General features: G+C 34.6%; 2 protein-coding genes across 3 annotated transcripts; both read right to left on the bottom strand.

Moving 5' to 3' along the window:
* Positions 1 to 378: 378 nt before the first annotated feature.
* Positions 379 to 25,409, bottom strand: LOC145774233 (beta-scruin-like). Of its 2 annotated transcripts, XM_082585415.1 has the most exons (9): positions 25,280 to 25,409; positions 24,832 to 24,895; positions 24,005 to 24,107; positions 20,093 to 20,175; positions 19,614 to 19,794; positions 15,367 to 15,510; positions 5,244 to 5,399; positions 2,182 to 2,329; positions 379 to 1,837 (listed from the first exon to the last, which is right to left on the bottom strand). In XM_082585415.1, exons 2-9 carry the CDS (start codon positions 24,844 to 24,846, stop codon positions 1,735 to 1,737), a joined length of 933 nt encoding a protein of 310 aa, XP_082441541.1. In that variant the 5' UTR covers positions 24,847 to 24,895; positions 25,280 to 25,409; the 3' UTR covers positions 379 to 1,734. The 2 variants fall into 2 exon arrangements, with proteins under 2 accessions (XP_082441541.1, XP_082441540.1); XM_082585414.1 differs by lacking the exons at positions 24,832 to 24,895; positions 25,280 to 25,409 and having other exon boundaries at positions 24,005 to 24,561.
* LOC145773867 (kelch-like protein 12) lies at positions 25,201 to 27,825 on the bottom strand. The gene is made up of 4 exons (XM_082584989.1): positions 27,767 to 27,825; positions 26,922 to 27,045; positions 25,913 to 26,060; positions 25,201 to 25,497 (listed from the first exon to the last, which is right to left on the bottom strand). Exons 1-4 carry the CDS (start codon positions 27,823 to 27,825, stop codon positions 25,256 to 25,258), a joined length of 573 nt encoding a protein of 190 aa, XP_082441115.1. The 3' UTR covers positions 25,201 to 25,255.
* Between the last annotated feature and the right edge of the window lie 35 nt (positions 27,826 to 27,860).

Genomic DNA, 27,860 nt, shown 5'->3' with positions numbered 1-27,860 from the left:
CAATGTTTGCATATATGTACAATTGTACATAGGCTATTAACATTTGATGATATTAAAGAGCTACGAATCAGCAACAACACGAAAACACACTGCCTACAGGCACCTCAATAAGATCTGAAAAGTTATCTGATATTTCCCCTAAGGGACAATGGTACACATATGTACCATAAAATTTATATGATTTTTTTCAATACTAAAATACTTTCAACAATGGTAAAAACGTTTATATATTACAATACAGCAACTATCCTTTATGTTTCTGAATGAAATAGAGCAAACTGCTGCTTGTTGTTTCCACAAATATACCATGAAAAGACGTCACCGTGGTACTGCGCTAACTGCTCAAAAACCGACCTTTGAAATGTGTGAAAAATGATCCAGAGTTTCGAAATTGTAATTTTATATTGAACAATCAATGTAGCAGAATACCATAAAAACGTAAAATTAACAAAAAAATGTTTATTTTAGTTGCGGAAGCCCAAAACTTTTATGGTACACATATGTACCATTGTCCCTTAAAGGGTTAAAACAGAGAATCGCTTGCATGCTATCTCTCAACCAGAGCTGGTCAGAGGTTAACAGCAAAACAATGCGTGATGAGACCAACTAAAACGTGGACTACTATAAAACAACGTTGAAAACACATAAATGTCGCTCTTTTTTCACAGCGCTGAATAATAAAGCAAACGATTTTATGAAAAAAATAATTTCATTCAGGAATATCTATAACTACCGGATTGGAAACTCTTTTCAATGCTATACATCAGTAGGGTCAACATATTACTGTGACTACAGAAGAATTATTAAAATAAAACACTGTTTGTATCAACTAAAGAATGTATAAAATTCAATTTCGCAATAACAATATAAAATATACACCCACATCAAAACTTATTTGATGTATAAAAGTTTAAAACCACGAATCCAAAAAATCAACAAATATAAAACAGGGAATTTTTGAATTTATTGCATTCATATTATGAATGCAATGAATTCAAAAATTCCCTGTTGTTCTTTAGTATTTTGCGCTTTGCAAACCGGATCAGAAGTAGACGAGGAGTGTTCAACAATCAGTGAAATGTGTTGTCGTAGGCTTTTATGATAAACTTATTCACAGACCAACCCAGTACGAAATCAATACGTTTAAGATGTCATAAGAACTAAAACTAATATTCGGTTTTGAAGTTATTTAGCAGCAAACGAAATACGACAGGATTGCACAAATGAAATGCAAGCACATTAAACAAACAAGGCAAGTATACACTGTATACTTTACAGTTTATGGCAAGTGAATTGATTGTTAGGCTACACTTTTCCTTGTCTGTTTACTCGGCTACTTGCTATTTTTTAAGGTCAACTTATGTAAACCTTTATCACAGCGACGCAAAGAACAGTGACCCTACTGGTGTATAAAAGTGTTTTTCAGTTCCACAGAGTTTCCAATTCCGTAGTTATTAATATCCCTGATTTCATTCACACATATTACAATCTTTCATTGTTTTGAAACGAAGATTCAACAATGAAATAGAAAACAATGTATTTGCTGTTTTTAACATAAGAAAATGCGACAAACATAAAACCAGACAAATAAGTATGCTCTGATAACAAGGAAAGTAAAACATTTTCAATTTTAAAAATGCAACGAAACAACAAGATTTATGGTTCAACATCACGCGATGCCATCAACATCGTAACAATCATCAACGATGTAACGACCCGATTAGTTTATCGCAATTAAATCGCTACAATCAATCGTGCTTCCTTGAAAGCTTCAACATTTCCAACTACTTCCCACGTATTCTTCGCTGCATCATAAGTTTCTATTGCGTCGGTTGGTCTGTAAATTGTGTTTGAATAAAAATTAGAACACGAAGCAATAAAATTAAAAGACAAAACATTGTTGAAAACTGATAATAATTGAATTATTTCAGTCAAATCAATTCCGTCGTTTGCAAAAGTTGGATATTGTAAATTTGAAATATTAAAAACAAAATGGACTAAAACTTGAAATTTTACATCAGCGATGGACAGATTCAACCAAACTATGTTTCAATAAATTGTAATGATCTCATATTAAGTTATTAGAATCTCGTATGTTTCTATTCACAGGTTGGTAGACTCCATTAATTCAACATATTCATGCTTTCTATGCATTGATGACGTCCACAAACAACCACTCACCCTCCAGCGGCATACACCTCCCCGTCTATGACGCATGAACCGTGGCAACCTCTTGCAACGTTCATATCAGCAACATCGGACCATGCTTGCTTTCGTGGATCGAATCGTTCAACTGAAGACAGTCGGGACCAATTGTCATCACATCCTCCTGTTGGAACAAGGTTTCCAAGTCAATATTCACAAATTGTATAAATATTCTGGTAACCTTAGCTTCCTCGTTTATTCTGTGAAGACTTGTTATATTGCAAGGTTTACACCAACTCAAGGTAAACCAAATGCACACAAAGTATATCAGCCATGATCAACATACTGTCATAGCATCTACATTAGCTTATTGGGTGAACGATCTTGAAGGAGTTGCAAAATAGAAAAATTTGTTTCATCTCACAAGCACGAACATTCATAGCAATCGATCACAACATAAGAAAATACACATCTTTTAAAAAACACGTTTTTACATTTTATGGAAAGACACAAGGAGTGACGTCATGCAATGAAAACGTTTTGAAACCATAAGTGGTGAGATATCGCAGTCATCTTGAATCTGCGTTATAGTAACACTTAGGGTTGACATTTGTTTAGCTGGGGATGCTGCGAGCGTGTATAGCCTGAACCTAATACTTATGTAGATTGCACTAAATAAGAATCCACTATATTGATGCAGCATCTTTGCTTTAATGAAGTGAGATTGCCTTTATTACCTTATTTTGGTTATTTATTATATTGCTACAACGATTATTTGGTACGGCATTTTCAAATTTGTCTATTTCATTTTAATATAGATACGATATTTCTTTCTCTCGTCAGTCATCTCAGTTTTACATCGAGAGATTGCCAGGCCATTAAAAAAACAGTTTTTTTTAAATCAAAAATTAAGTGATAATACTAAAGAACGCTGGGCCAGCAAGTTTCGTCATATTCCACAAACATGTCAGATTTTTACAGTTTGACTTAGCCCAAAAAAAATTTCTCAGAAAATAGTTCTCAAACAGGTTGTTGAGAAACAGCTGCAGGGAGTGGTCACATTTGATAGCTTATCACGCGGAACAGAATATAAAATAAAAGATGCTGGTCTAAACCTCGATTTAGAGATACTGAATTACATGAGTCTTTCTGGTTTCGGTTATTATGTCTGGCTATAATCTGGTTAAAGTGTTTTGACAGAAATTTAGATGTTTTTGTTGCATATAGTATGCTGGTGATTTCTGGTTCACTTGTTTTATTGATTTTTTGCAGTTTGCAGAATTCTGCTGATTTTTCCAACTGTTGATAAATAAACAACTTCTGTTAAATAGTCTCCAAGATGAAAACTTGAAGCAACTTCTATTTGTCAAAATTCCGTATCCCAAAGTGAAGCTTACAGACCAGTTGAATATTTAAAAGGTGGCAAGGTCGATTATGCTGGGAATTTTTTTCGATAATGGCGACCTTCAAGCAAATATGTATTGGTAGTGAAAGTCGATGTTTTGTTGATGGACCAAAACATTCATTAAGTATTCAACCAGTTAGAAAGCAAAACTCAGATACACTCGTAGATGTAGAAAGTGATCTTAGAAGCTTCAAGCTGTTCATAATGGTGGACCCACAACAATTTCCTGTACTTGGCAACGACAAAGCGAATATTTCCGTTTGCTTTATGTTGAAAATTTAAGTTGGCTACCGGAATTTAATATCAAAGTTTTGTTTTTAAAAGCAGTACTGTATGTTCTTATTGAAGTTACCACCAATTCTTTATAAATTCAAGGAATTTAATTTATTTTTTCTACCAATATAATCTGACAATATCTCCTCTGTCATTAGGTGCCTCAATGTAAATCACTAAACTGGAAGTTCGAAGCAAAAAAAAAACTTATATTTAGCTGTTCACAAATTTTTTTGTCAAGCAGATTTATAAGAAAATACTTAACAGTTGCAGCCTAATCAAAAACTAACGAAACATAAAAGGCCAATCCGTGTAGTATTGTGACGTCAGAATAACAGTCGTCATACTGGCAATGGTTTGTTTCGAAACTTTTCAAGGCAAAGGGGAAGTTAATGCAATGCGGCAGGTCTACTCATGATCAATAGCACTTGTTGAAACTTTTGCAAAAATAAACAGAAAAACTAGCAAAGTTTCGAATTTTTGGGACTTTGTGAGATTTCTGTCAATTTGATCAGTGTCCGACGTTTTCTTCGTAAACAGTTTTTCGTAAAGCAATTCTTCGTAAGCAATTTTGCGTAAAACAATTCTTCGTAAAGTTAATTCTTTGTAAAACAATTCTTCCCAAAGCATTTATTCGTGCATGCAATGGAGATTTGATGTATACGAAGAAATGCTTTACGAAAAATTCTTTTACGGATTTCATTTCACCAGCAACTGTTTACGAACAATTGTTTTACGAAGAATTGCTTACGAAGAATTGCTTTACGAAGAATTATTTACGAAGAATTCGCCTATAACCAAATTGATCAATGTTAGTTTGACCATTGACATTCAAGGACCATCCACATTTTGGTCGAAACGCAGTGGTGAGTAGCACTGAGCCAAATTAAAGTTGTTCCCGTACCTAATTAGGCCTAGGATGGCGCCAATCCATGCTTTGTCAACTTTTGTTCACATAGCTTCTCAAAGCGCTGTATACGCCACACTCAAAGCGCTGGACTGGCTTTGTGACGTAATCGTGTGTCAACTTACTCCAAACTGCGCTGTTTTGAACGCCACGAAGAAGGATTGTGAGTACCTGATTTAGTTTGATTTAATACTTTTTCTAATTATTTCGTTTATGGAACCCAAGCCTGTATAAACAAACGATCCAGATACCACGCCAATGAAATGGTTAATAAAGTCAAAGCTCAAAAATTGAGAAAAATACTCGTTAAATAAATCATTTAATTTTACATTAACTTTTTATTTGTCAACTTTGAAAGCTTTTCTCATACTTGTCTGGAACTTAGTTGCGTATGTTTTATTTATTATATTGAGCTGCTCAGCAAAACTTCAGATTTTAAGTGTCCTAGTTGCTACAAACAGATCAATATAAACATGACAACAAACGTTGATATAATAACACAAGTAATCTTACCTATCGCATAGACTTGAGCGTTCAAAACAACTGCAGAGAAGTAACGTCTTCTAACCTTCATCGACGGAATTCCTCTCCACCGACCTTCTCGTGGATCCATGCATTCCACTGTGTTCAGCGCCCCTTTGTTACTACCACCGACAGCGTATATCAATCCTGTTGGAGGTTGATGGTTTATTAATAATAATATTCCAATTTCATCCCTAGATTTCTTTATAAATCAATGTTTTAAATGTAAAAATGCAACAACATATGATTGTTGCGACTGTACCAATAATAATAATGATAGAAGGTGCGACGACTCCAGGAGTGCTGCACAGTGCACACCAGCAACTACATCCCATTCATTTCGCGAACTCAAAAATTTGACATTAAATATTTACTTTCCAAAAGTTTTTAAATTTGAAAAAATATTTTCTCTTATTAAACATGAACATAAACCAAAATAAAGGGCAACAAAGAATTTAGTTTTTATAAAACTCACGTAAAACGTTATTACGCTGTTACGGTAGTATTGTAACTTCAACATCTTCTGATAAGCAACAAGTGTGATTGTACATACACAAAGAAGTAATAAAGAATGTGTAACACATTCTTATCGGATACTATTTCAAAAGCAATATGGCGCCATATTTCATGACCACACAGATATGGCAACCTCGTCAAAATGTCAAACTCGGCAATTGTCACTGACAGCATCTGCATGCGTATGTCGCCGTTCCCATGATGAAACCTGGCGAACATCATTACATACATTAAACAGCAAAAATAGCTCAATGAGTCAATCTAGGATTGAGTTATTTTTGCATAAAAATCGTTTCGATGAAAATCAAAGCTGTGGAGTCGAACGAAAATATACAAATTGTCAATTTCTAACTGTCCGACTAAGTCCAATCTAACGCCCAAAACTGGCACTTTTTTCAAATTCAAAGCTAAATTATTGGAAGAGTGATCGTTTTAATGATGTTCTTGGTATTTCTTCACTTAACTACCAGAAATCGTTATTTAATTTTATATAAAAAATACATAAACCTTGTAAGAGAGTGGCTACATACATTTAAGCATAAAAGTGTCCGACACGAAAACATTTCAAAAATACTTCACTTACTTTGATTTGACGCAAAAGATTTTGTCTTGATTTCGTTTCAAATTATATGACCAAGAATTTCGTTTTCATTGTAAAAAAACGTCATTTCGAGCAAACATAAGCTATTGTACGTACCACTAAGTCAAAAAAACAATCATTGAGACAAAGAAAATAATGAACTTAAAACAGAAAACTGAAACAATCGTTGACAAAAAAATAACACAACCAACAAACGTGCTATTGTTCCTCGTTTTATATCAAGCCAGATTCGGAATCGTGCTTTTTCCACCGATTCCGACTCCAGATACCTCACAAACCGATTCCGACTCCACAGCCCTGATCAGCTCAAATAATTCAATACAAAATTGCTGCATGCGATATTCAGGACATGAATGGCATAAAAGATTCAAGATTTGTTTGTGACGGTAAGATCACAAATTATTTTAATGTTATTGAAAAAAGAAATCAAACAAATGAACGGAGCCAACATTTGGTGCAAAGTAAGTTTGTGCAAAGTGGATAATGTTAACAAAAATCAAGTTTATTTCCTGATGAACAAACTTGCAAACATTTAGCATCTATTTATTTTCTCGGGTTTTACTCTAACGATTTTTTCATTACAAACAGTGTGTTGCACTGGAAGATCATCATTTTGCTAAGGTAGCTTCTATCTCATGTCGCATTACGTTGTAGTGAGTTGGATACACAGAATGTAAGATGCATGGTATAAAATTTATACTATAAATTGAAAAGTTTTGTGCTGATTTCAACTTTTTGTGTTTTTTATGTTGCTCCTTACTCTTCATACGCATTCACTATTGCACTAGGCAGGGGCTCTATCCACTTTTAGAATTTGGGGGGGTGACTTTTGGACAGTGGGCTAAAAGTCATATCAAATTCTGGGGGGCTACGCCCCCCAGACCCCCCATTGCAGCATCAACTTCTTTCTGATCGGAACTCAATAAGCACAGATGTTTTGTACAGTGAAGACATGAGCTCTTTCCAAGCAATGAATGTAGTCATCGAATGCAGGAGCAGGGGTTAACACTCCAAACAGCAAAATCCGACATTTTTTACATTGATTTAATATCTGCAGACGTTAAATCAATGTCAAATTGACGGATTTTGTGGTCTGGGACCTGGCTCGTAGTTCAGGATTGCCAAATCAAAAATTCATATTGAAAAAATTCAAAAAAGTGATAACAGCGGAAATATTTTTTTTCAAAATTTGATGAATAAAATATCACAAAATCTTTTAAAAGCCAAATGAGTGGGGGGGGGGGATTTTGCATTGATCACCCCCCCCCTCTCCATTGAGTGGGGGGGTGATCACCCCCCTCACCCCACCTTGGATAGAGCCCATGGCACTAGGTCTGCTTGAAACAAACTTGTTTGGTCAAAACGAAACGAATTTCTTCACAAAAAGTTTAATTCAAAAACGTTAAGACAAATACTTTTGATTCGAAGATATGTAACGATACCAATATTATCGCCGATACCGATATCACTTTTTTAGGCCGATACCGATATTTTGCCGATACTTTAGTTTTGCAAAAAGAACAGTTAAATTTGACTTTATTTGCATAAATTTATTAAAAAAAGCTTTGAATTGGCATATTTCAGTTGTAAAGATTCAATCATTCCAATTTCTCTGCATTGTTGTGCCATAATAGTAGTGTTTAGTAATAAAAGGCCGCCATGATTGAGGACTGGGGCATTAGGGAACAAACATCATAATTGCGGTTTCTGAAAAAATTAATAAAGGATTTGCGCAAACTCTCTAAATAGGCAATCATAAATTGGAATAACATATAAAATATAAACCAAGTCGTTTGTGTAGTCATGCAAAACTATTCGACAAGTAATCTTCAACCTAAGGGCGCTTGTTGTTTGGTTGTTGCTTTCGCCAGGATTGATAAGATTACCCAGGCAGCAAAAATGTATACTGTAATTTTGCATCATTTCTACATCGCTAGATGTTGAAAAAAACCATGGAATTAGGTTGTTTTTAATAGACTGGTTCTATCAGTTTGTGATCTAATTTTAACCTTTTGTTGTCATAAACTTATCAAGCTTAAAAAATGTCATGACAGCGTAAGTAGGCCACGGGCTACGCAACGAACTCCCACAGTGATCACCACTTGCTCCTGACAAGTCAAAGAACATTGTTGTCTTGTGATGTTGCCAAATTGCGTCCAAGGAAGAGCAGTTTGGAATACCGAAACCGAATCGATTCGAATTCTAAACTGTTTGAATAATTCGAACCTTTAATTGGATTCGGTGTATATCTTTTTTTCGCGTCACATTTACGTTATTCATCACGGATGAACTGCGCGCCAACAGTGCAATAAATACGTTGTGCAAGCGTACACACACCGATTGGCATCGCAGTTGCCAGTTTCGAGGTTTTCCCTCAGAACTGTGACAATTCTCGTTTAGAAGTTGCAAGTATTTGACCGGTATTTCGACGCTATATGATCTGGGATTACTGTGATCAGCAATTTTATTGCGTTTAGTTGATGTAATGTTGCATTGTTTGGCTAATTTTTTAGATCAAAATTCTGAGAGTAGCTGACAGATATCCTCAAACAATGAAGAGTCATATTTTTCATCTCAGTCAATTAGAGATAATTATTTCATATAAATTGGAGCGTTTCAGTTCTTCTCAATCAGATTTTAAAAAATGAGCGAAAAGTAAAAAGCGAATTGAAATTTACTTTTAAACGGATGTACTTGCTTAGGCTACATAACACGCGTACGTAGTAGGGTGGGCCATTTTTGACTTTTTTTCGAAATTCAAAAACGGCTAGTCATAAAAAGTGGCACATGCATGAAAAAATTACGTGTGCAAAATTTCATCAGTTTGGGGGTGCATCTTCTGCCCCCGCAGGGGGGTCAAACTTTCAATTTTTTGAAAAAAATGGGAAATTTCACTTTCCGTTTTAACATAATTTTTTTTATAATTTTTCTACTGGCTAGTTATAAATTGTAAGTGGGATGTACCCAGAACTTTCCAATGTAAAGGCATGTTCGAAGCTTATGGTTTACTGCCCCCGCATCGACGACAAAAATGCTGAATTCTCACCAATTTGAAATGCTATTTTGTCATTGTTCAATAAACAAACTTGTCGCAAAAGGGCGAGATGGTGTTAACGCTGTACGCTCATTTATGTTCTGTCCACTAACTTTGTAGGATGATACGAACTGACAAACTATAAGACGTAGTCTTGCTTAAATTAAAAGCAATAGTAGCCTACGTTTGATCAGTTGCATCTATAAAACGCAACCTATAATTTACTTCAGAATAAAAGCAATATGATCTGCAGGTCAAATTTCTCGGGTCACATTATCAGGTCAACTCAAATTTCTCGGTCACATTATCAGAAAAGAAGATTTCGAAAATCTCTGTCTAAGCGGCCGCCTTCTCGGGAAACGTGCTCGTGGCAGACAAAGAACAACATTTATATCTAATTTCAATACATCAATCAGCCAACCAAGAACACTTTGGGACACTGCGCGACAAAGGGAACACTGGAAAAAATTTACGAACTGAGCATCTAGTTCATCAAAGGCCGCATCGGCTATGATACTGTTGATTGATTGATCTGCAGGTTCCGTAAATGGAATGTACTGTACAGTTCCACGTGAATTGTTATCATGATTTTGTTTACACAAATTTGTCATTTACAAACCATTAAACGTTCACTTGATAGGCTACTACAGAACCACATAAAAGAGTAAACTTTGTTTGACAGCAATGTAACGATCAAAAAGAACTTGTGTTAACAAAAAAAACAAAAACGAAATTGTGTCAAAAGTACAACAAACAACAAGGTCTTTTAGCCAGTTCCCCAGATTATTGCTCAAATTTAGTTCTGGCTGAAGTCTAATGAATCATAAAATCTTGTTTCGACTGGTTAATATAGGCTACCCATCTCTTTCTATGCTGTCCACCACATGTGATGAGCATCTGTTGTGTGTGGCAGAGAAAACAACTGTTGTGAAGGCATCTTTGTTTTGATGTGCTCTTTTATCACATTGCTGTCACACCACGCATCGCTGGGCTCCGCTATATCTCCAATTTTCACTGTTCTGTGCATGTGTAGAAGATATTTTTGGTCAGTGCTGAGGTCATTTTCATCAATTTCAATCTCTGGTGCGGGAACTGCTTTATATTTTACAACATCTAGTTGTGTGACAGTGGCTAGCTGCTTTATAATAGGCCCAGTGAAGCTATCAGGTCTGCTAGTATTGCCATATCTTTTATAAGATGCCTAAGAGGCAATTCATTACAGTGGAGTAGGCATATTAACCATTGAAGTGGCTTTTGAAAATGATCTTCCAGGAGCTTTATCACGACGCCTTTTTGACCTGTGTTTATTGCGATTCCATCGCATCCAATTGCCATTACATTATCGTAGCTAATTTTATTGGATCCAAGATATTCAAGAATCCCGGTAGCTATTGACACACTAGATCCGTTGGCTGCAGTAAAATGATCAATGAAATGAGAACTTGGCTCCTCAAGTAAAGTAATGTGCTCTTTAACTGCGAAACGTTTTCGAAGTTGCCCACCAATTTCATCTTGTGTGATAATTTAATCTTTTCGGCCATCAAAATATATGCTTTGCAAATTTATGCACATGATAGGCCTACTTTCCATTTGAGTTGTAAACCTCATTTCTTTTCTCGCTCTTCTCACTTTGCTTTTATCTATGACTGATTGAGATTCGCTATCCGTTACAACTCCCGCATCTTGTAGAAATGATGAAGCAATAAGTGCTGTAGACCTATCTGAAATACAAGTACGATCGCATGATTCAGCAAATACTAATAAACTGGAAGTAGCCTTGCTTTTTCTGGAGTTTTCCGAGGCAAAACTGGGTTAATAATCAAAATCTTCGCAGCGTTCTTCATTCGATGACAAAGTTTCTGAGCTTGAATAAGAAGTTAAAAGGTGTTCCTGGGTCTTCACGTAAAGAACGGACTTGTTCTGATCTTGCGACTCTCCTCGGAAAACGTTTAAAATTAGATTTTGTGGCCGATTTATCATGTTTATCAATCACCATTATGCGAGTTGTTCTTTGATCAAGAAAGAACTGTTGTTCTGTAACAGGAACACGATTTTCCTGCGGCAAATACATTGCAGAAAATTGGAACACTTAAGCTACAGCAACAGATTTCAAATATTTTTGCTTTGCAGATTCTTTCATTTGGTCCAAATTTTGCTGAAATTTAGGCCCACCTCTAGAATTTGACTTCAAAAGGTTATTCTTTTTTTTTGTAACTTTATCATAAATATGTACTGATGTTCGTACCTTATTCGTATCATCCTGCAAGGTTAATGGACAGAACATAAATGAGCGTACAGCGTTAACACCATCTCGCCCTTTTGCGACAAGTTTGTTTATTGAACAATGACAAAATAGCATCTCAAATTGGTGAAAATTCAGCATTTTAGTCTTCGATGCGGGGGCAGTAAACCAAGCTTCGAACATGCCTTTACATAGGAAAGTTCTGGGTACTTCCCACTTACAATTTATAACTAGCCAGTAGAAAAATTATAAAAAAAATTATGTTAAAACGGAAAGTGAAATTTCCCATTTTTTTCCAAAAATTGAAAGTTTGACCCCCCTGCGGGGGCAGAAGATGCACCCCCAAACTGATGAAATTTTGCACACGTAATTTTTTCATGCATGTGCCACTTTTTATGACTAGCCGTTTTTGAATTTCGAAAAAAAGTCAAAAACGGCCCACCCTAGTACGTAGTCAGGGTCTGACAAACAAAATGTCGTGCAAATCGACGATTTCTGTGCTTGACTGAACGTCATTCTGTACTTCCAAGATGCTAACCGATTTGCGGCGATTTTTCACAATTTGTCACTTCATAGCAACGTCAGGAAAATTTACAATGCTAAACTGTTTGACTTAGCAAAAAAAGTAGGGTAGATGAAAACTACGTTTGCTTCTGTAAACGTTACAGCAGAACTTTGGGGAGAACTGCAAGTGAAACAAGTAACATTAGCCAACATACGTCTTTTGCTAATTAACATAATATTGTTAATTTAGTTTCTTAAAGTCAATAATGATTATCCTGATCTAACGTAGGCTTTAGTATTTGATTTGTGTGGTCAACGCCACTGCATCCAACAGTGCAACAGCCATTAGTGCAATAATCGTTTAGTTCACTAACACCAAGATTAATAAGCATTTTTCTTGCATGACGTTCTCGTAGCACACCGAGTTTTTAATTGTTTCAACGTTTGCAGACAATAAGTCAATCTAACCCATTGTCTGTTGCTTTGTTTTATGTTTGAATAAGTTTATTGTATCAACGGGAGCAAAACAAAATCTTGTCAGTGGATAGGAAGAGGTTTGGAAAGCCATAAACACTGCACTGTAATTACTTACGTTTTGACGGCATAGTTTGTGCCCTAAAACAAAACCTTGACTTCATTTTGTGTTTGCTTCATTTTCTTTGTCGAAAACATTTCTGTGATTTTTATAGGCCAAGCGATAATTGCTCTTTGATGCAACAAAATGTTGGTCTGTAAAAAACTTTAAAAACAAATCCATGAATGCTAATTACGAAATGTTGCTTTGATGTATTGTAATGTTAATACGTTATGTATAATAAGAATGAATTGAAAACGAGTCCAATCACTCAAAATGAAAGCAATGGGACAACGAATCCTCACTGAACCAATCAGCAAAAGGTTTTGTTACGCCTCAAGCTTATTTTTTCTGATCTGCGGAACTGATGTAAACATTAAAAATCATATGGATTTATTCTTGACATGTGATTTGACTACGTATTCCACATATTGATTAATGGATACTTTGTTCAACTGAACTTCAAAGTCAAAGTGAATTAATTTTTCACATACCAAACCACCTGTGGTGATCGAATTTGTTGATTCATAATTCGATAAAATGTTGAGATGATGTTACGTCATTACGCCGCTTTGAGATGTAATTTCATGACGTCGTATGAACAAAAAAACTTAAGTAGTTTTATGCTCTATTGGAGGTAAAAAAGAAACACACATGATAAACATTGGCGAAATTGAGTCTCATTTACAATTTAAGAATGAAGCAATGCGAAACTGCTTATTCTACATCAGTGTGACGTTAGTTACTACGGTACTTCAAAAAATCTTCTTGCTAACTGTGAAAAATCCGCAGCAAATGAATTTTTCTACATTTTTTAATTCGGCCAAATTTTGCCGATACCGATACTCCAACAATGGCTGATATCGATACAGATATATCGGGACATCTATAATTCGAAACGAAACGGATATATAAAAGAAACGCAATCGGTTGAACTGACAAACTCGTGAGAACAGGGCAAATGCATAGAAGCAGTAGCAAAGCCAGGGGACTGGGACAGTCGTAGGTCGTAATGTCTTGTTTAAGGCATGTATGACGTGAAAACGATTGGTTTTAACGTACAAAAGTGACAGATTAAGGGCCAATTGAGCAAATGCATGCAAATCACGCTTTCATTCTATTTCTCACAACCCATACATTAATATACACTTCCACAATTTGCTTCAACAACAAAGAGGAATGAAACTCACTTTGAAACAATATTGATTGAAATTACCATTAAAGCTATAATATATTTAAAAAATGCAAACTGAGTGACGACTTCAAATAACGTAAGGTATAAAAGTTTAGTTTTCAGGAAATGATTTTTATAGGTTATACAATATCCCACAAACATAAGCTAATATTTGCTTGACTGTTCAGAGGGAATTAAAAACCGTTCATGGTGTCATGTAAAATTACGTTCGAAAATATGATATGAGTTGTTTATTGTTATTACCGTAGTCTCCAATAAACGCCTTATACCGATATAATAATGTCTGTAATCTAACCTCTCCTGCCTCCTTACAGAAGGCTTCAACCCACAACACTTCACACAATGAATTTTTCTTTGCAGTCCACAAAAAGTTTTGAGACTCAGAACAACATTAAAATCAATATTTAATTAAAGGTACATTAGTTTGTACGTATCCATTGGGTTTCCAAAACTGTTGCAGTTCATTCTGAACAGTTTCAGCTGGTACTTTTCCAACTATTTGTTTGTTTATATTTTCTCGAAACCCAAGTGAGCAGTTTTGTCATATCTAGGCTTATGCTCTGTCATTGAAGATTTAGATTAAGTGGACGAGAAGACAAGGAAGCCAACCTATGTGCCACCTTCAAGCATGTCATTGTGTGTGCCAAGGCACAATGGATAGGTGTCGAACCGACGTCACCAACATCGTGCAAGCGCTCTCACCTCTCAGACACGTAGTCGATAACCAATAAGATGATTATAATGAACAAACAAAGGAGCACAGGGGAGTTATCAATTATCTCATTTTGTGGTAATTATTCAATTTTGAATGAAATGGCGAAATATCATTCAAAGCATGTTATTTTTGGAGCGTTCAGAGATGCTTGTGCGTTTCGCTTCAAACTCATAGAAAACATCGGACATAAATTTTTAATATCAGGATTTTAAAATTATCTCTTAAACCTGAATTTTTGTAAAGTCCATTTAAACTTGTTAAGCAGAATAATTTGCTGCTAAGAACAAAAAAAAATGTTTGGCCAAAAATGATGACGGACGATAATTATGTTTTTTTGTTTTTTGAACTAAGATTGATCTATATTCTTGAACGCAGTTCTGTCGAGGCAAAAGGTTAAACGATGAAAGGACTTGAGCATTGTGCAGTAATGGTTCGTGCGACACAGCAGTCGACTAACTGTGCAATAATTACAATTGAAAAACATTCGATTTGATGAGATTGATCAATCCCACCATGAATCGAATGGGATTGTGTTCATGTTGTTGTTCTCAATCGAATAAAGAATGGTTCGTAAACCATGGAATTATGAGATATTGGATTATTATGTGCTCCTAATATTTACTTATAAATTTAATAAATGAGTTTTACTGTATAACAGTGTTGACACCATCTATGAATTACTTCATCACAACACATTGATTTGACTTATTTAATTTTTCAACAAAGTTCAAACCTCCAGTGGAAGCCAAAGCATGATCACAACGACCTTCATTCATATCAACGCTGTTGTACCATTTGTCTTCAACAATGTTGTAACTTTCACATGAAGTCAAACCAGTCCAATCACGTTTTGTGCCACCAACAGTGAAGATCGAATCTGTTCATGTATAAACAATGGTTCTCTTCAATGGTAATTGGTGGTGGCCATGATCAAATAAATAACAGAAAATTAAATAAATAAATTTAATCATTTTCATAATTATTGCCAAAAAGAATACAAATTTATATTAAACAATGCGAATAAATTTTGTTATGTATAAACGCTAAAATTAAAACATAATCAAAATCCTGCTATTTTGCATTACATAACAATCAAAACCAAACCAATAATTTATGTTGCTATTCTTATTGGTTCGAAGATCTTCAACAAAAGAACATTGATGATTTTCTGGAAGTAGGTAGGAACGAAAAACTCATTGAGTTAAGTGGACACCTTCGTTACCAGATAGTTATTCAATATTTCATTCCACACTACGTGTGAGTGTATAAATTATGCTTGCTACTTCCATAGAAAAGATTTTCTGGAGGAGGAAAATGAGAGATGCCACAAGGTTTTTTAAAAATAAAATCGGACAACGAGAAAAAAACCTAGAAACTACTATACTATAGATCAGTGGTTCTCAACTGGGGGTCCGCGGATCCCCAGGAGTCCGCGAAGCGATTCCAAGGGACCTTGAAGGTTTCCGAGTTTGCAGCATGATTGATAAATTACAAAATTAAAAAATTAATTATGCTTTATTTGTGTACTACCGTGATTTTCAAACTGTAATTCCCAACGAACTGGTGCGATGCCTTTTGAACTTTCAAAGGACATTGCACAGAGGTTTGGTCTCCTGACTAAAATAATATCATATAAATGAATTAATTTTTTAATAAGGCTATGTTCAACTTAATTCTTTTGAGACAGCAGTCTGTTGATCAATGCTTAACTTAGAAATGCAAACGTTACTCAGCAGTTTAATCACCACTCACAGTTTTGCAATGACAAAGATTATAACGAATTAATATTGATTAGAAATGAAAAAAGAGAGAAATTCTTTGTAACGGTCGCAAAATTCTATTGATTCTTGATAAAGTTTCAAGAAAAACATCAAATAAATATACTGTATAGATTACTGATTTTTGATGCAGTGTGCCAACATAAAGCTCATAACATAACTTCGTCAATGTCATCAATCGTCATAAGTGCGTTGCAAGTTCAGCAAATTCTTCTAAGTGTGTTGCTTCGAAACTTGTGAAACATTTGATTCCATTATAGGAGAAGCGATATATAGGCCTACCAAAATTTAAAAAAAAAATTTTTTAATGGTTCGCGACCGCTCCGAAGGTATCCAAAAGGGTCTGCTAAAACAAAAGGTTGAGAACCACTGCTATAGAGTATAGATTATGCTTATTACTTCTCAAACAAAATATATTTGGAGGAGGAAAACGAGGGATGGCAATGTGTTTTAAAAAAAAGTTAAAACAAAAACAAAAATTTAAATAAACTACGTCCTCGCCCTCTATGCCAGGGGCAAGCAACCTTTTCAACACATGGGTTAGTTAGGAAAGTTTAATGTTTACTGGGGGGCAGGATTACAATTAAACTCTTATTAATATTTTCATCGTTTCGTTGTTCAATCACTCCAAGTATTGCACAAGAAGATATATATGCATATCATATGCGTCGTCAGAGCTGCAATGATTTAGAAGTTAAAAAAATACCAGCCTCATGGGGGAAACACTGGTGTCTGTCGCTGTCAATTCTTGCTACATTCCATTGATGAGAAACATAACTTGGTTTTGTTCTATGTTGAAAAGTTTAAAAAAAAATTTGTTTGATTTTGAAAGAACAACTTTCTTGTTTTCTGTTCAAAATCGTAGAAATTTGGTTTCGTTATGGGCCCGAAACAAATATAAAATACATTAGAATCTTACAACGCAGAAAGCCTCATGAAGTGAAAAATGCTTGGTCTTGCGTATAAAGCAATTGATCAATGTATATGAACTTGTTTGGCTCAAGGGTGGTTTAAGCAACACACAGAGTACTTCAAAATTGTTTGCGTTTATAAAAAATTCCTTTGCTTTGGTCTCCTTTCGAGTTCAACTTTTCATTTCAAGAATTTTTTTTAGCAGATTTGTTTCAAATATTACTAGTTTATAACTATTTGATCACCTTTCAGCAAAAGCAATCAAAGTTTGTTTTCAACAAAATAGGCCTGTTGAAATATTGCAGATCAGTGGGGTTCAATTTAATTTTGTCCTTGGCTATTTGGAACCTTACTTGCGCTGCAGTGATGAATGATGATGCTCACTCAAAGTAGCGATTCTGAATCCATAATTAGGTTATTTAAATCTGTTTTATTGAGCTAGTCAATATGTCATGTATGGTCGAGGTGATGTATCAACATGAGTATAAGATAGTCACACGATTTATAAAAACTTTCATCTTGGACCTAATTTGTTCAGCAGCAAAGTAAACGTAAATCACTATAGCAAGCATTTAAAATATCCTTTTGATGCAAACATAAGTTAACATCTTATTGTAAGTCCCATGGAAATTGTTTTCGTACTCCATATAATTTTTTTTGCATGCTTGCTACAATCTTTCAGATAAACTTTATGTCACTGGATATCGAGTTTATTGATTTGCAGAATGTTTTACAAATCTATTTTCTATTTTTGAGTTTTTTATCATTTATTAACATAAGCTGACATAGACATATAAAACTCTGCACTTTATTGTTGATACATTAATATGAGTATTGGATCCTATGCGTTGTGCTAAGCGCTTTGCGATCGCAGCCGTACGGACGGGTACATTGTTACACCGAATCCATTTCTTCAATGTTTAGTGCTAAGCAAGAACACAGTTTAGTGCTATTTTTATAACGTCTCAGACACGACCCGACAAGGTATAGAACTCACGTCTACCGATCAAGAGGTGGGCATTCTATTTACTACGTCACCAAGCCAGCGTTGCTAGCACATATAACATTGTTTTGAAGGCTAAATAGCCTGTAATGTCAATTTATGTTATTGTAGAATGCAGAGTGTACCAGCGATGACGTCATAATTTTATCAGTATCTCTGCAAAAATAACATTTATAATTTGGTGAAAATCGCTGACAAACGCAGCGCCTTTCGTTGGTTTAGTTTGTCAAGATACCGTCCGGCCCTCTTTTCTGTTTTCGGTTGAAGACGTTCGCAATAACTACTTCAAATACATTTTGATGAACTTTATGTGACATTAATTTTAAATAAAAGTGGTGATTTTGATGTAGAATAACTTTCAGCAGAAAGGGGTAGGGAAGCGACGTAGTGGGCTCCTTAAGAATAAACATAACCACGATCACAGGACTTCTAATCATATCATCTTCATATGTAACTAATAATTTTCAATGTCAGCTTGTTGAGCTCAATGAACAGAATTGAATTGACTCGTGCTAGCGTAAGTCATTTTATATCGCAACATGTTGCCAGGTTGTTTTTCATCGAGCACTATTTTAGATATGATTTCTGTCAGAAGATAATTTTTTCCTGTTTTCTTACTGTGTGCTGAAACGTATTTTAGAGATCACCTTAATTAAATACGAGAGCGCCAAGATGCTTAGTATCAGCATTATTTAATGCAAAAGGCAAAAAAAAAATATTAAAACCATTTTAAAATTTTGTTTGAAAGCATGTTCAAGAAGTGCGCAAAATAATAACTTTTAAAGTTGTACAAACTTCGTAAAGTCACAATTAGGCCTAACTTGTCTAAAAAATAAGATCAGACGAGATATGAAAAAACGGCTATCACGCTAATGTCGTAATCAATGAAAAAAATTCATCAAACATCAACCTTGAAAAGTTAAATCAACGATAGTGAAATTGGTGAGCGAGTGAAATTGGTGAGCGAGTGAAATTAAACGCAAACATTGGCGAGCATGTGGCATTCCCGACCAAACTTCCAAACAAACCAAAGTAATCTCATCAAACATCAACCTATAAAACATAAACGCTCGATAGTAAAATTTGTGTAAAAAATTGTTGATCGAGTGAAATGAAGGTGAAACATTAGCGAGGATGTGACACTCCAGACCGCACTTGTGTGGTGCGTGTCACATGCGCACTCAGCGCTCATCGTTGTTAATATTCATCACTTTTGTCACAAACATGAGTTCATCTGCTTGTTGTGGAACTAACTTAATTTGAATCTAAACTGAAGTGGATTCTTACCATTGCAAACCACAGAAGCAGCTCCATTTCTCACAACATTTGTTGAAGCAAGTTGAGTCCAACCAGATTCCTCATCATTTAACATGAACCTTTCAACCACTTTAGTTTTATATCCACCGATAACAAAAACCTCACTTTTATGACAAACAGCTGATCCAAACTCGTGTTCAAAGTTTGTGTTCTGAAGAAACATAAATTGTTAAGAATGCGCAAGATCAACAACGTCACGATTTCACCAGACTTGCTTGCATGTTCGACATAATTTCACATCCATTGTGAAACGTCGAGTGCAATCATTGCAACTGCATGCGATGTATTTGCTGATTAGCAAGATATCACAAACACAAAAGCATTTAAACATTAACAGCTTGGAGCTCACAACTCATTGTGAAACAATATTTTGTTTTTGATCGCACACCATCTAACAATAAATGCACTCATCCTTGTAACAGTAAACCCAAAAGCTTTTAATATTTTACCAGGAAGTCAGTTGCTTCTTTCTCTCTTACGTCATACTTCCACACATTCTTTCCATGAAACGCAAGAAATTGATTCCTCGATTCTGAAACAAACAAAAAATGAAGAAGTTTAAAATATTTAATAATAATCAGCGTGTCTACACGATTTTTACAGCAGGTGCAGTGTAAGTACCCGCAAGCTTTAACGGAGATGGAAAGTTAAGGACTTTCATTCACACATTATCAACTGGTGGTATACGACTTCTCATTACATGCGAGATTGCAGGTCCGCTCTTGCATACCGAATTCTAAGGAATTTTTTATCACTGCACATTTTCTAAGAAAACAATTACATAATACCATGTGGCATGAAAACAACGATATTGCAAACTTAAGCAAAAGCGGTTTTTCCGGTTACATCGCTCTTGGTTTTGCTTGTTATACATCACAGTTTCATTTAGGCTACTACGAAAAATCCAAATTTTTTTTTGTGAAAACTGACGAGAGGCGATAATAACCAATCAAGTTGCATTTTGATAAGTAAAAGTAAAACAGATGAAAAATATTAAAAAATATGGTACTTGAAACAATTTACTATGTAAATTGTACTACTATGTAAATTGTACAATTTACTATGTACTATGTAACAATTTCTTGAAGCCAGTCAAAGCGCTTGATTGGTTTAATTAAAACCGCTTTTGATGTGATTTGAAATTAAAAACAATTTTGAAAAATACAAAAGAGGTTTCTGGCAAGATAAATATAGGTTAGTTATCAATAAACCGATGTCATGTCAATGTACATTGTATGTTATGTTATGCAGGAAAGAGGAAATTAACTTCCTAAAAATTTGCGTTGAGTTGTTTTTATTTTGTCTCAAGTTGCACCTTTGTCCTTGTTACAATAATAATAATAATTGTTATTAAAAACTTTTGCAAACTACTTTTGCTTCCCTGCTTTTGGCGTTTTTTTACGTTGCGATCTTGTGTTATATTTAGATAGCAGTGGCATATCTATGTTGATGTAGGTCTACAAGCAGTCACTGATAATTTGACGTACTAGCGAGTGTCTTCAAGTGATCTCATATCTCACTTCACTGCTAATACTCATGTTCACTGCCAGTGGCGTACGCTGAGGGGGCCATTGGGCCATGCCCTTCCCTCCGTTAACAATGTTGATTTTTTTGCGTTGTGGTGATTGTGCAGTGAAAACATGTTATTGTTCAAGAGTGGTCTTGGATAGCAAGGCCATATTAACCGCCCGTCGTACCCCCGATGCTCGGCTGTTGGCTATTTGAAATTAAAAGAAATTGTAACTAATGCTGCAGAAGCTCCATATTCAATAGCTTAAATCACGCAAGGCCCTATATACCGCTTCCAAGGCCTCAGTTATTGGGCCAAAATCTCTGTTTGGGGGCCTGACATATTTTATTTACTTAATAAGATTACCATAACAAAGGCTTTATAAAACATAGCTAAGCATAAACATAAAGTTAGCACCTAAACTTTACACAACCCTCACAACACAACTGAAAAGTGGACAAAGAGAAATGTGAACAAGAGCTTCGCGAATCACGCCAGAAGCCAACACGTCGACTGTGCACAGAGCACGCAAGATCAATTAAACACAATCAATCAGAAGAAAGAATCAAGAGTTTTACAACAGGGCAGGGCCCACCCATATTCATATTTAGTTAGTGCAACGTCTTTCGGTAATTTTATATAAACAATGTGACGATACTGTTACAAAAACTGGACATTTTATAGCTTAGTCTGCACCCATCTGTTTTGTATTGTTAATGGTCAATTGGAACAACTATTTGAAATAAGCTAAACCAGTAAATTTATGTTATTTTGTTGGAGTTTGCAGAAGAAATAATACTACGCTCTCGCTTTCTTGGAAAATGCCTTTCAACGGTTGATAGCATAAGACTTGTCCTAAATTAAATGATCATGAAACGACGAAGATGTTCAATAATAGCATCTAGAAGCGTTGACACGGACTATCCACCACAAAGGCTACTTTTACATGCGAGATGATTTTTTTAATTCAAAAACTCTTCAGAAGGGGGAGGGAAACTCCACGCGCCAATTTTTTGTAACTGCCTTATTTAAGTAGGCTGTTCTGCATTCAACTAAACGTCTTATTTTTATTTTTTTCAACACAAACACTGCATCATTCTTGTCCTTAGTTTTTGTATTTCAAAAGTAATGCAATACGTTTTAGAGAAGGCCTTTGTCATTGCCAAATTATCCTCTGAAAATGGCCCTGCGAAAGTCTTTTAGTTATTTTAGTTAAACTCCATATCTCATTGCATTGTTATGTAGTCGAAGATGGAGTCCCAACAGATTGTGGAGTCAGTCCGATGTTTTTGATCCAAATTCATAATCTATGGTTTGAAACAGCTTTTAGGCACATTTACTAAAAAGTAGAGACCCACTAGTAAATTTCTGAAGGGGGGCGAGATGGTGCTCACACAGCCTTGTAGAACAGGCCTTCATTTTCGTTATATATGTTCAGAGTGCGATAAATTTGGTTTAAAGCACCTATCGTAATAAATTGCTTTCGATATTTAGACTTTCACAGAGAGGTTCGATTTATTCTTTAATCTAAAAACATTGCCAGATAATCGAACTATCAGTTTGTACTTATCCGTTTAGGCCTACCATCATGTTTTTCATATTTACATATCTAATAATTCAATCTAAAAGTAGGCCTACAGTGACATACGCAAAGACCGTGAGAGTGTATAATTTACCAACAGATAGCCTCGGCCACCTTGAATTTTAATAACTATAATTAACTTCAATTTAATAACTTTTTATTAAATTTAACTTAAACCTTAGTCAAACTATAAAGTAGCATTAGGTTATTCTTGATACAAAAATGTCAAATTACGGTATATCGAACGCCCCCCTCCGCCAATAAGAATATTCTGCGTACGCCACTGAACGTTCCCTTAACACGCGTGGTACGTAAAACATTATGCGACGTCGAGAGTTTTATATCACATTTTTTTTTTATTTCAATACAAAATCTATTCATTGAAGTAAACTAGTTGCAACAAACTAAAAATGATCGTCAATGCAAGCTGAGTATGGTAGGCTAATCTTACACAATATGACTTAGTGGCTATTATTAGCACATGGGAGTCAATTCGTTTCAATTCGAAAAAAAATTGGAATGGCGTTTGTTGAATTCGATAGCAAAGAAATGAATGAATGCTCCTTTATCACTCATTACTATGGTCTTCAGGACAATGCTTGATTTCGCAATTATGATGCAATAATGATTTTAACTTTTCTCGTAATGTACATATAACTTTTTTAATAATGAAAGTTGATTGATATAATTTCTGTGGATCCGCGTGCCAAAAATAACACATTGTGAAATTACAGGAGTGGGCTGTACAAATACGTATCTTCATACACCCCTGGTTTAGGATCATGTAACAGCTAGTACTGGACTTTGGTTAGCACTAGATCCATGACAAATTTGATTGAACAATAAGTAGGCCTATTGATTTATTGGATTGATTAACCTTTAGGAAAATCACACAGATATCTTCAGACGTTTGGAGTCACTGAACAGCCACTTTGAATTATATGACCTTCCTCAATTTGTGCTGGATCAATGTTTGAAGTTGTTGATAAAAAGTAGAAAAAAATGATTCCTCGTATATTTTCGAATAATATTCCTCGTATATTATTCCTCGTATGATTCCTCGTATATCGTATATTTATTTTCTCAATAAAACCTTTGATTGGTAACTTCAAAAACAAACGATCTGAATCATATGATTCCTCCTTGAATAACTTTCATCAATAATGCGACACAAACTTTCTGGGTCATAAAAGCTGTGGGATATTGTGTCTCAATGAACAACTCTTACATGCAGTACAAAAATTTTAAACTAAAAAAAGTTGTCCAAACCTTCCTTTGCTGAAGGAGCGGGAAGAACTTCAATTGCAGCAGCACGTGGAATTGCAGATTGAAGTAAAACATTTGTACATTCCAATGAAGTCGTAATCAAATCCTGATGAATTGAAAGGAACTTTAGCAAATTTACATGCAAGATTAGCGTCATTACTTCAATATTTATCAGACCTAGTTGTTTGTTGTAACATCGATTTCATAAATTCACATCAAATCATATGTGAATTAGACTTCGGCACCAAAATTCACGAATGATTGCAGATAAAAATATCCAAGTTCTTCCACAACAGAAGCCGTATGCTGGAGTGGAGCCACTTTTGCTTAGTTTATATTGATTACATCAGTACGTTAGTTTATTGTTTTGTGACGTTGTATTCAAAAACTTCTTGTTATTGTATAATAGTTAGTGTTATGTTTCCCATCGCTATGGTGAGCTGAATGTAACACTTATCGCAATTCTTCTTACTTATTGTTGAAGAATCTTGTTTAGACTTATGCTTGTGCAGGTACATTATGCTATCCACTACAAACTTTCAAAGTGATCGTATAAGTGACTGTAGTGAATGGGCATTGGGAAGCACTATTTTGATGATATTCACTTAAATTCGACTTCATCTATTTTGCCAAGCACAACCATGCCAGTTACAAACATATAAGAATTATCATCAGCAACAACATATGCTCACTGGTACTACATGTTAGTTAGTGATTACTAATTGTAATATTTGTCAGATTTGCCTCTTTCAATGCAACATTTTGCAAGAAGTTCCACGATAGTTTTCCAAGTTCAACAAAACTGAAAAGTTTAACCATGTGCTTCTTACGTGTGGTGACACCATGTTTGACCCAACCTATGAGCGCATGAAAAACAATTTCTTCAGAGGATACCTAAATGACGACATCAATTATTACTGCACTTCATTGCAAATGAGTATTACGCCACAGAACAAGATATGAAATGTCGACTCCAAATTCTTCTGCTCAGTTCATGGAATGGAAAGCAGATAATGGACAAGCAAACAATTTACTAGAATGTTAAGTCCAACACTTGCTAACATTTTTTTATACTTTTGATTATGAACGGCAGTTACAAATTTTAACTCTTCTGTAAGTGTCAGCATTACAATGTTAAAAGCTGCTGTTGACTTGCCCGAGAAGATGTACAATGCCCACAAATCAAATAACTGGCGAACAATCTGATTTAATTTTGTTAGTGGAAATTGTGATTGCCAAATTCTGTTTGTAGTCTTAATTTGAAACAGGCCTACAAACCTTTTTCTCTTCCACTTGCATCACTTCGAACATCACGTCTGGTGTTAGCTCTTTGAACTCTTTTCCATGGATTACTGATTCAAAGTTCTCAGCAATAACAATATTAGCTTTTGCCACAACTTGGTCCAGATCATACATTTTCGAATATTCTTGAATTGTTAAGCAATTCGTCACATCAATTTCATCAAGAAGAAATTCGGTGCAATATTGCTTGAGATCTAAACAACAACCAACATCAGTGAAACTTGTTAAAAAAATTTATGACTGAATAAATCTGCCAACTCCTGCCATGGTATCTTTGTTATGAAATATAAAAACTCAAAACATTGTTTGTTTGTTAATGTTTCGAGTTAACCTAGCCGACTGTGACCAAAAATAAGCTCAGGAAAGGAGTCAACACAAATAAGTAAGTTCAATGAAAATTGCTTCAAAATTATTCATCAACAAGTTAAAATTATAACTTCTGCCGTTGTACTAGATATCTTCGCCAAAATTTAAAACAAAAAATGTTCAAAAAAACCTGATTTTATTAAATGATTAAAGTTATCATAAGCTGTTGTGTATAACGTTTCCTCACAATCGTAGAACACAAAAAAGATTATTTTATTATTTTAAACAATCGTTGACACTTACTTGGAATTTGCAAATAATTTGCAGCTTCAAGCAAGTTGTAGACGTTTTCACTTGTGACCACCACTTCACAAGTATACATGAAGTTTAAAACAACTTCCATGGTATCCTCTTTCACTCCGTGGATATTCGCTTTACTTTCATACTTTTCCTTCATTTAACAATTCACAAAATGAACAAAGCTGGGTCATAGTATTACGCGTTTACCAAGATTATGATCTTGATGAATGAGTTTGTATAAAATATAAATAAACAATCGGGAGCTGAACAGAGATGAAAATACGTTTCAGCTTAACTAATAATATCATCTCTGGTCAAATTTCAAGTGAAAACAATTTTAATTTACTTTATTACGTTTAATCTAGTTAATTTTGTTTTCCTAACAATGCTCTCAAATCTACGTTTACTGCAATGAGGAGACTTTAAAGTCGAAACAGTGATGTGTCTGTCTGCAGTCAATGTACTTGTTATATAAAGTAGCTTACACAACAAAATGTCCAGAAGCGTGCTATCTTTTCTATGCAAGGCCTAGAGCCCTAGACCCTAATATACAATTGCTATGTATTTTGTGATTGAAAAGTTTTGAAAGAAATTATAACCGCATTTATTCTTTGTAATTTAGTAAATATTTATAAAATCTTTTTTTCTATATCCCTTCCTGAATTTTTTTTTATAGCAGTTTATTGTGTTCAGAGTTTAGGTATTCTAATATTTAGCTACAATATGGAAAAACAACTTCTTTAGGCTACATGAAAAATCCAATACATTGCATTGAGAAAATAAACGATGGCAGATTAAATTTCTAAATTATCTACAAAATATAAAAGGGCTGATTCTCAAATTTGGTTCAAATGATCAATAACAAAAAGCTTTTGCTCTTTTTCGCAAAAACTTTAACATTTTAAGTAAAAACCAACAAACTTTGTGTTGTAGTTGAGGTTTATGTGCAACCAATTTCCCTCCTCACCATCAACAAAGAAACAAATAGGCTAAGGTCTTACACTAACTTCACCTCGGAAGAGAAAAGCTTTCGATAAAAGGACGAAAACGCTCCAAGGATACATTTGTGGCTGGAAAATTCATCATCTCTTGCAGTCAAAGTGACGTCACAATAACCATTTCCAGATTTCCTTTCTCTATTTTCAACAAATTCAAATATTAATCTTTTTTTTTTAAATGTCAGTAGATTCGCTCCTAGAAACATCCATCAACACAACTTTATTACAATTTATGCACTGCTGTAAAACTTCACAGAAACCAAAGCATTTTTGAAACTGATACAGTGAAATTTTTTTAAATATGTTAAAATAAGATTTTATTTCAATGCAATATTTGTTTGTCTCCATTTTAATATCCAAACTGCCTTAAATCCGTCAAAGTTTTATTTGGCCCAAACAAAATGCTGTTTTAAACAGTTTTAGTGAAAAGTACAAAGATTTAAGTAAAAACAAACTCCCGGTGCATATAGGATTATGTTCAAAGCAGACAGCTGATAAGTAGTAAATATTTAATATAAGCTTACAACTTATACATATAAGTAGTCAAATCCAGCATCAGCAAAGTTGAGTGTGGCGAATAAGAAAAAAACTGAAACCAGAGCAAACAACTTTTGCTATTTCATTTACAAATATAAGATTGTGTCAACGTTATACATCAAATCCAAAATGAACATAAAAAACAGAATCATTAAATTGTTAAATGTTTACGATTGACATCATATAAATATCATAGTGAAAATTGAAACAGCTTCAATTTGAAACCACAAGCAATGCCATTTCTGCTTTACTGAGTTGTCACAAATATCACCACAAACCAGAGTGCACAAATTAAAAGGAAAATATAAAGAAACGCATTTACTCGTTCAGTTTGTGCATGATGTCTTCCATGTGAGTGCTTTTAAATTGCTTGAATCCCATTTTCTATAATTTCTCTGCAACATAAATAAAAAATT

Source organism: Aplidium turbinatum, chromosome 7, assembly GCF_918807975.1.
Source record: "Aplidium turbinatum chromosome 7, kaAplTurb1.1, whole genome shotgun sequence".
Taxonomy (NCBI): Eukaryota; Metazoa; Chordata; class Ascidiacea; order Aplousobranchia; family Polyclinidae; genus Aplidium; species Aplidium turbinatum.
The sequence above is the reverse complement of the archived record's forward strand: the minus strand, read 5'-3'. Positions and strand labels throughout refer to the sequence as shown.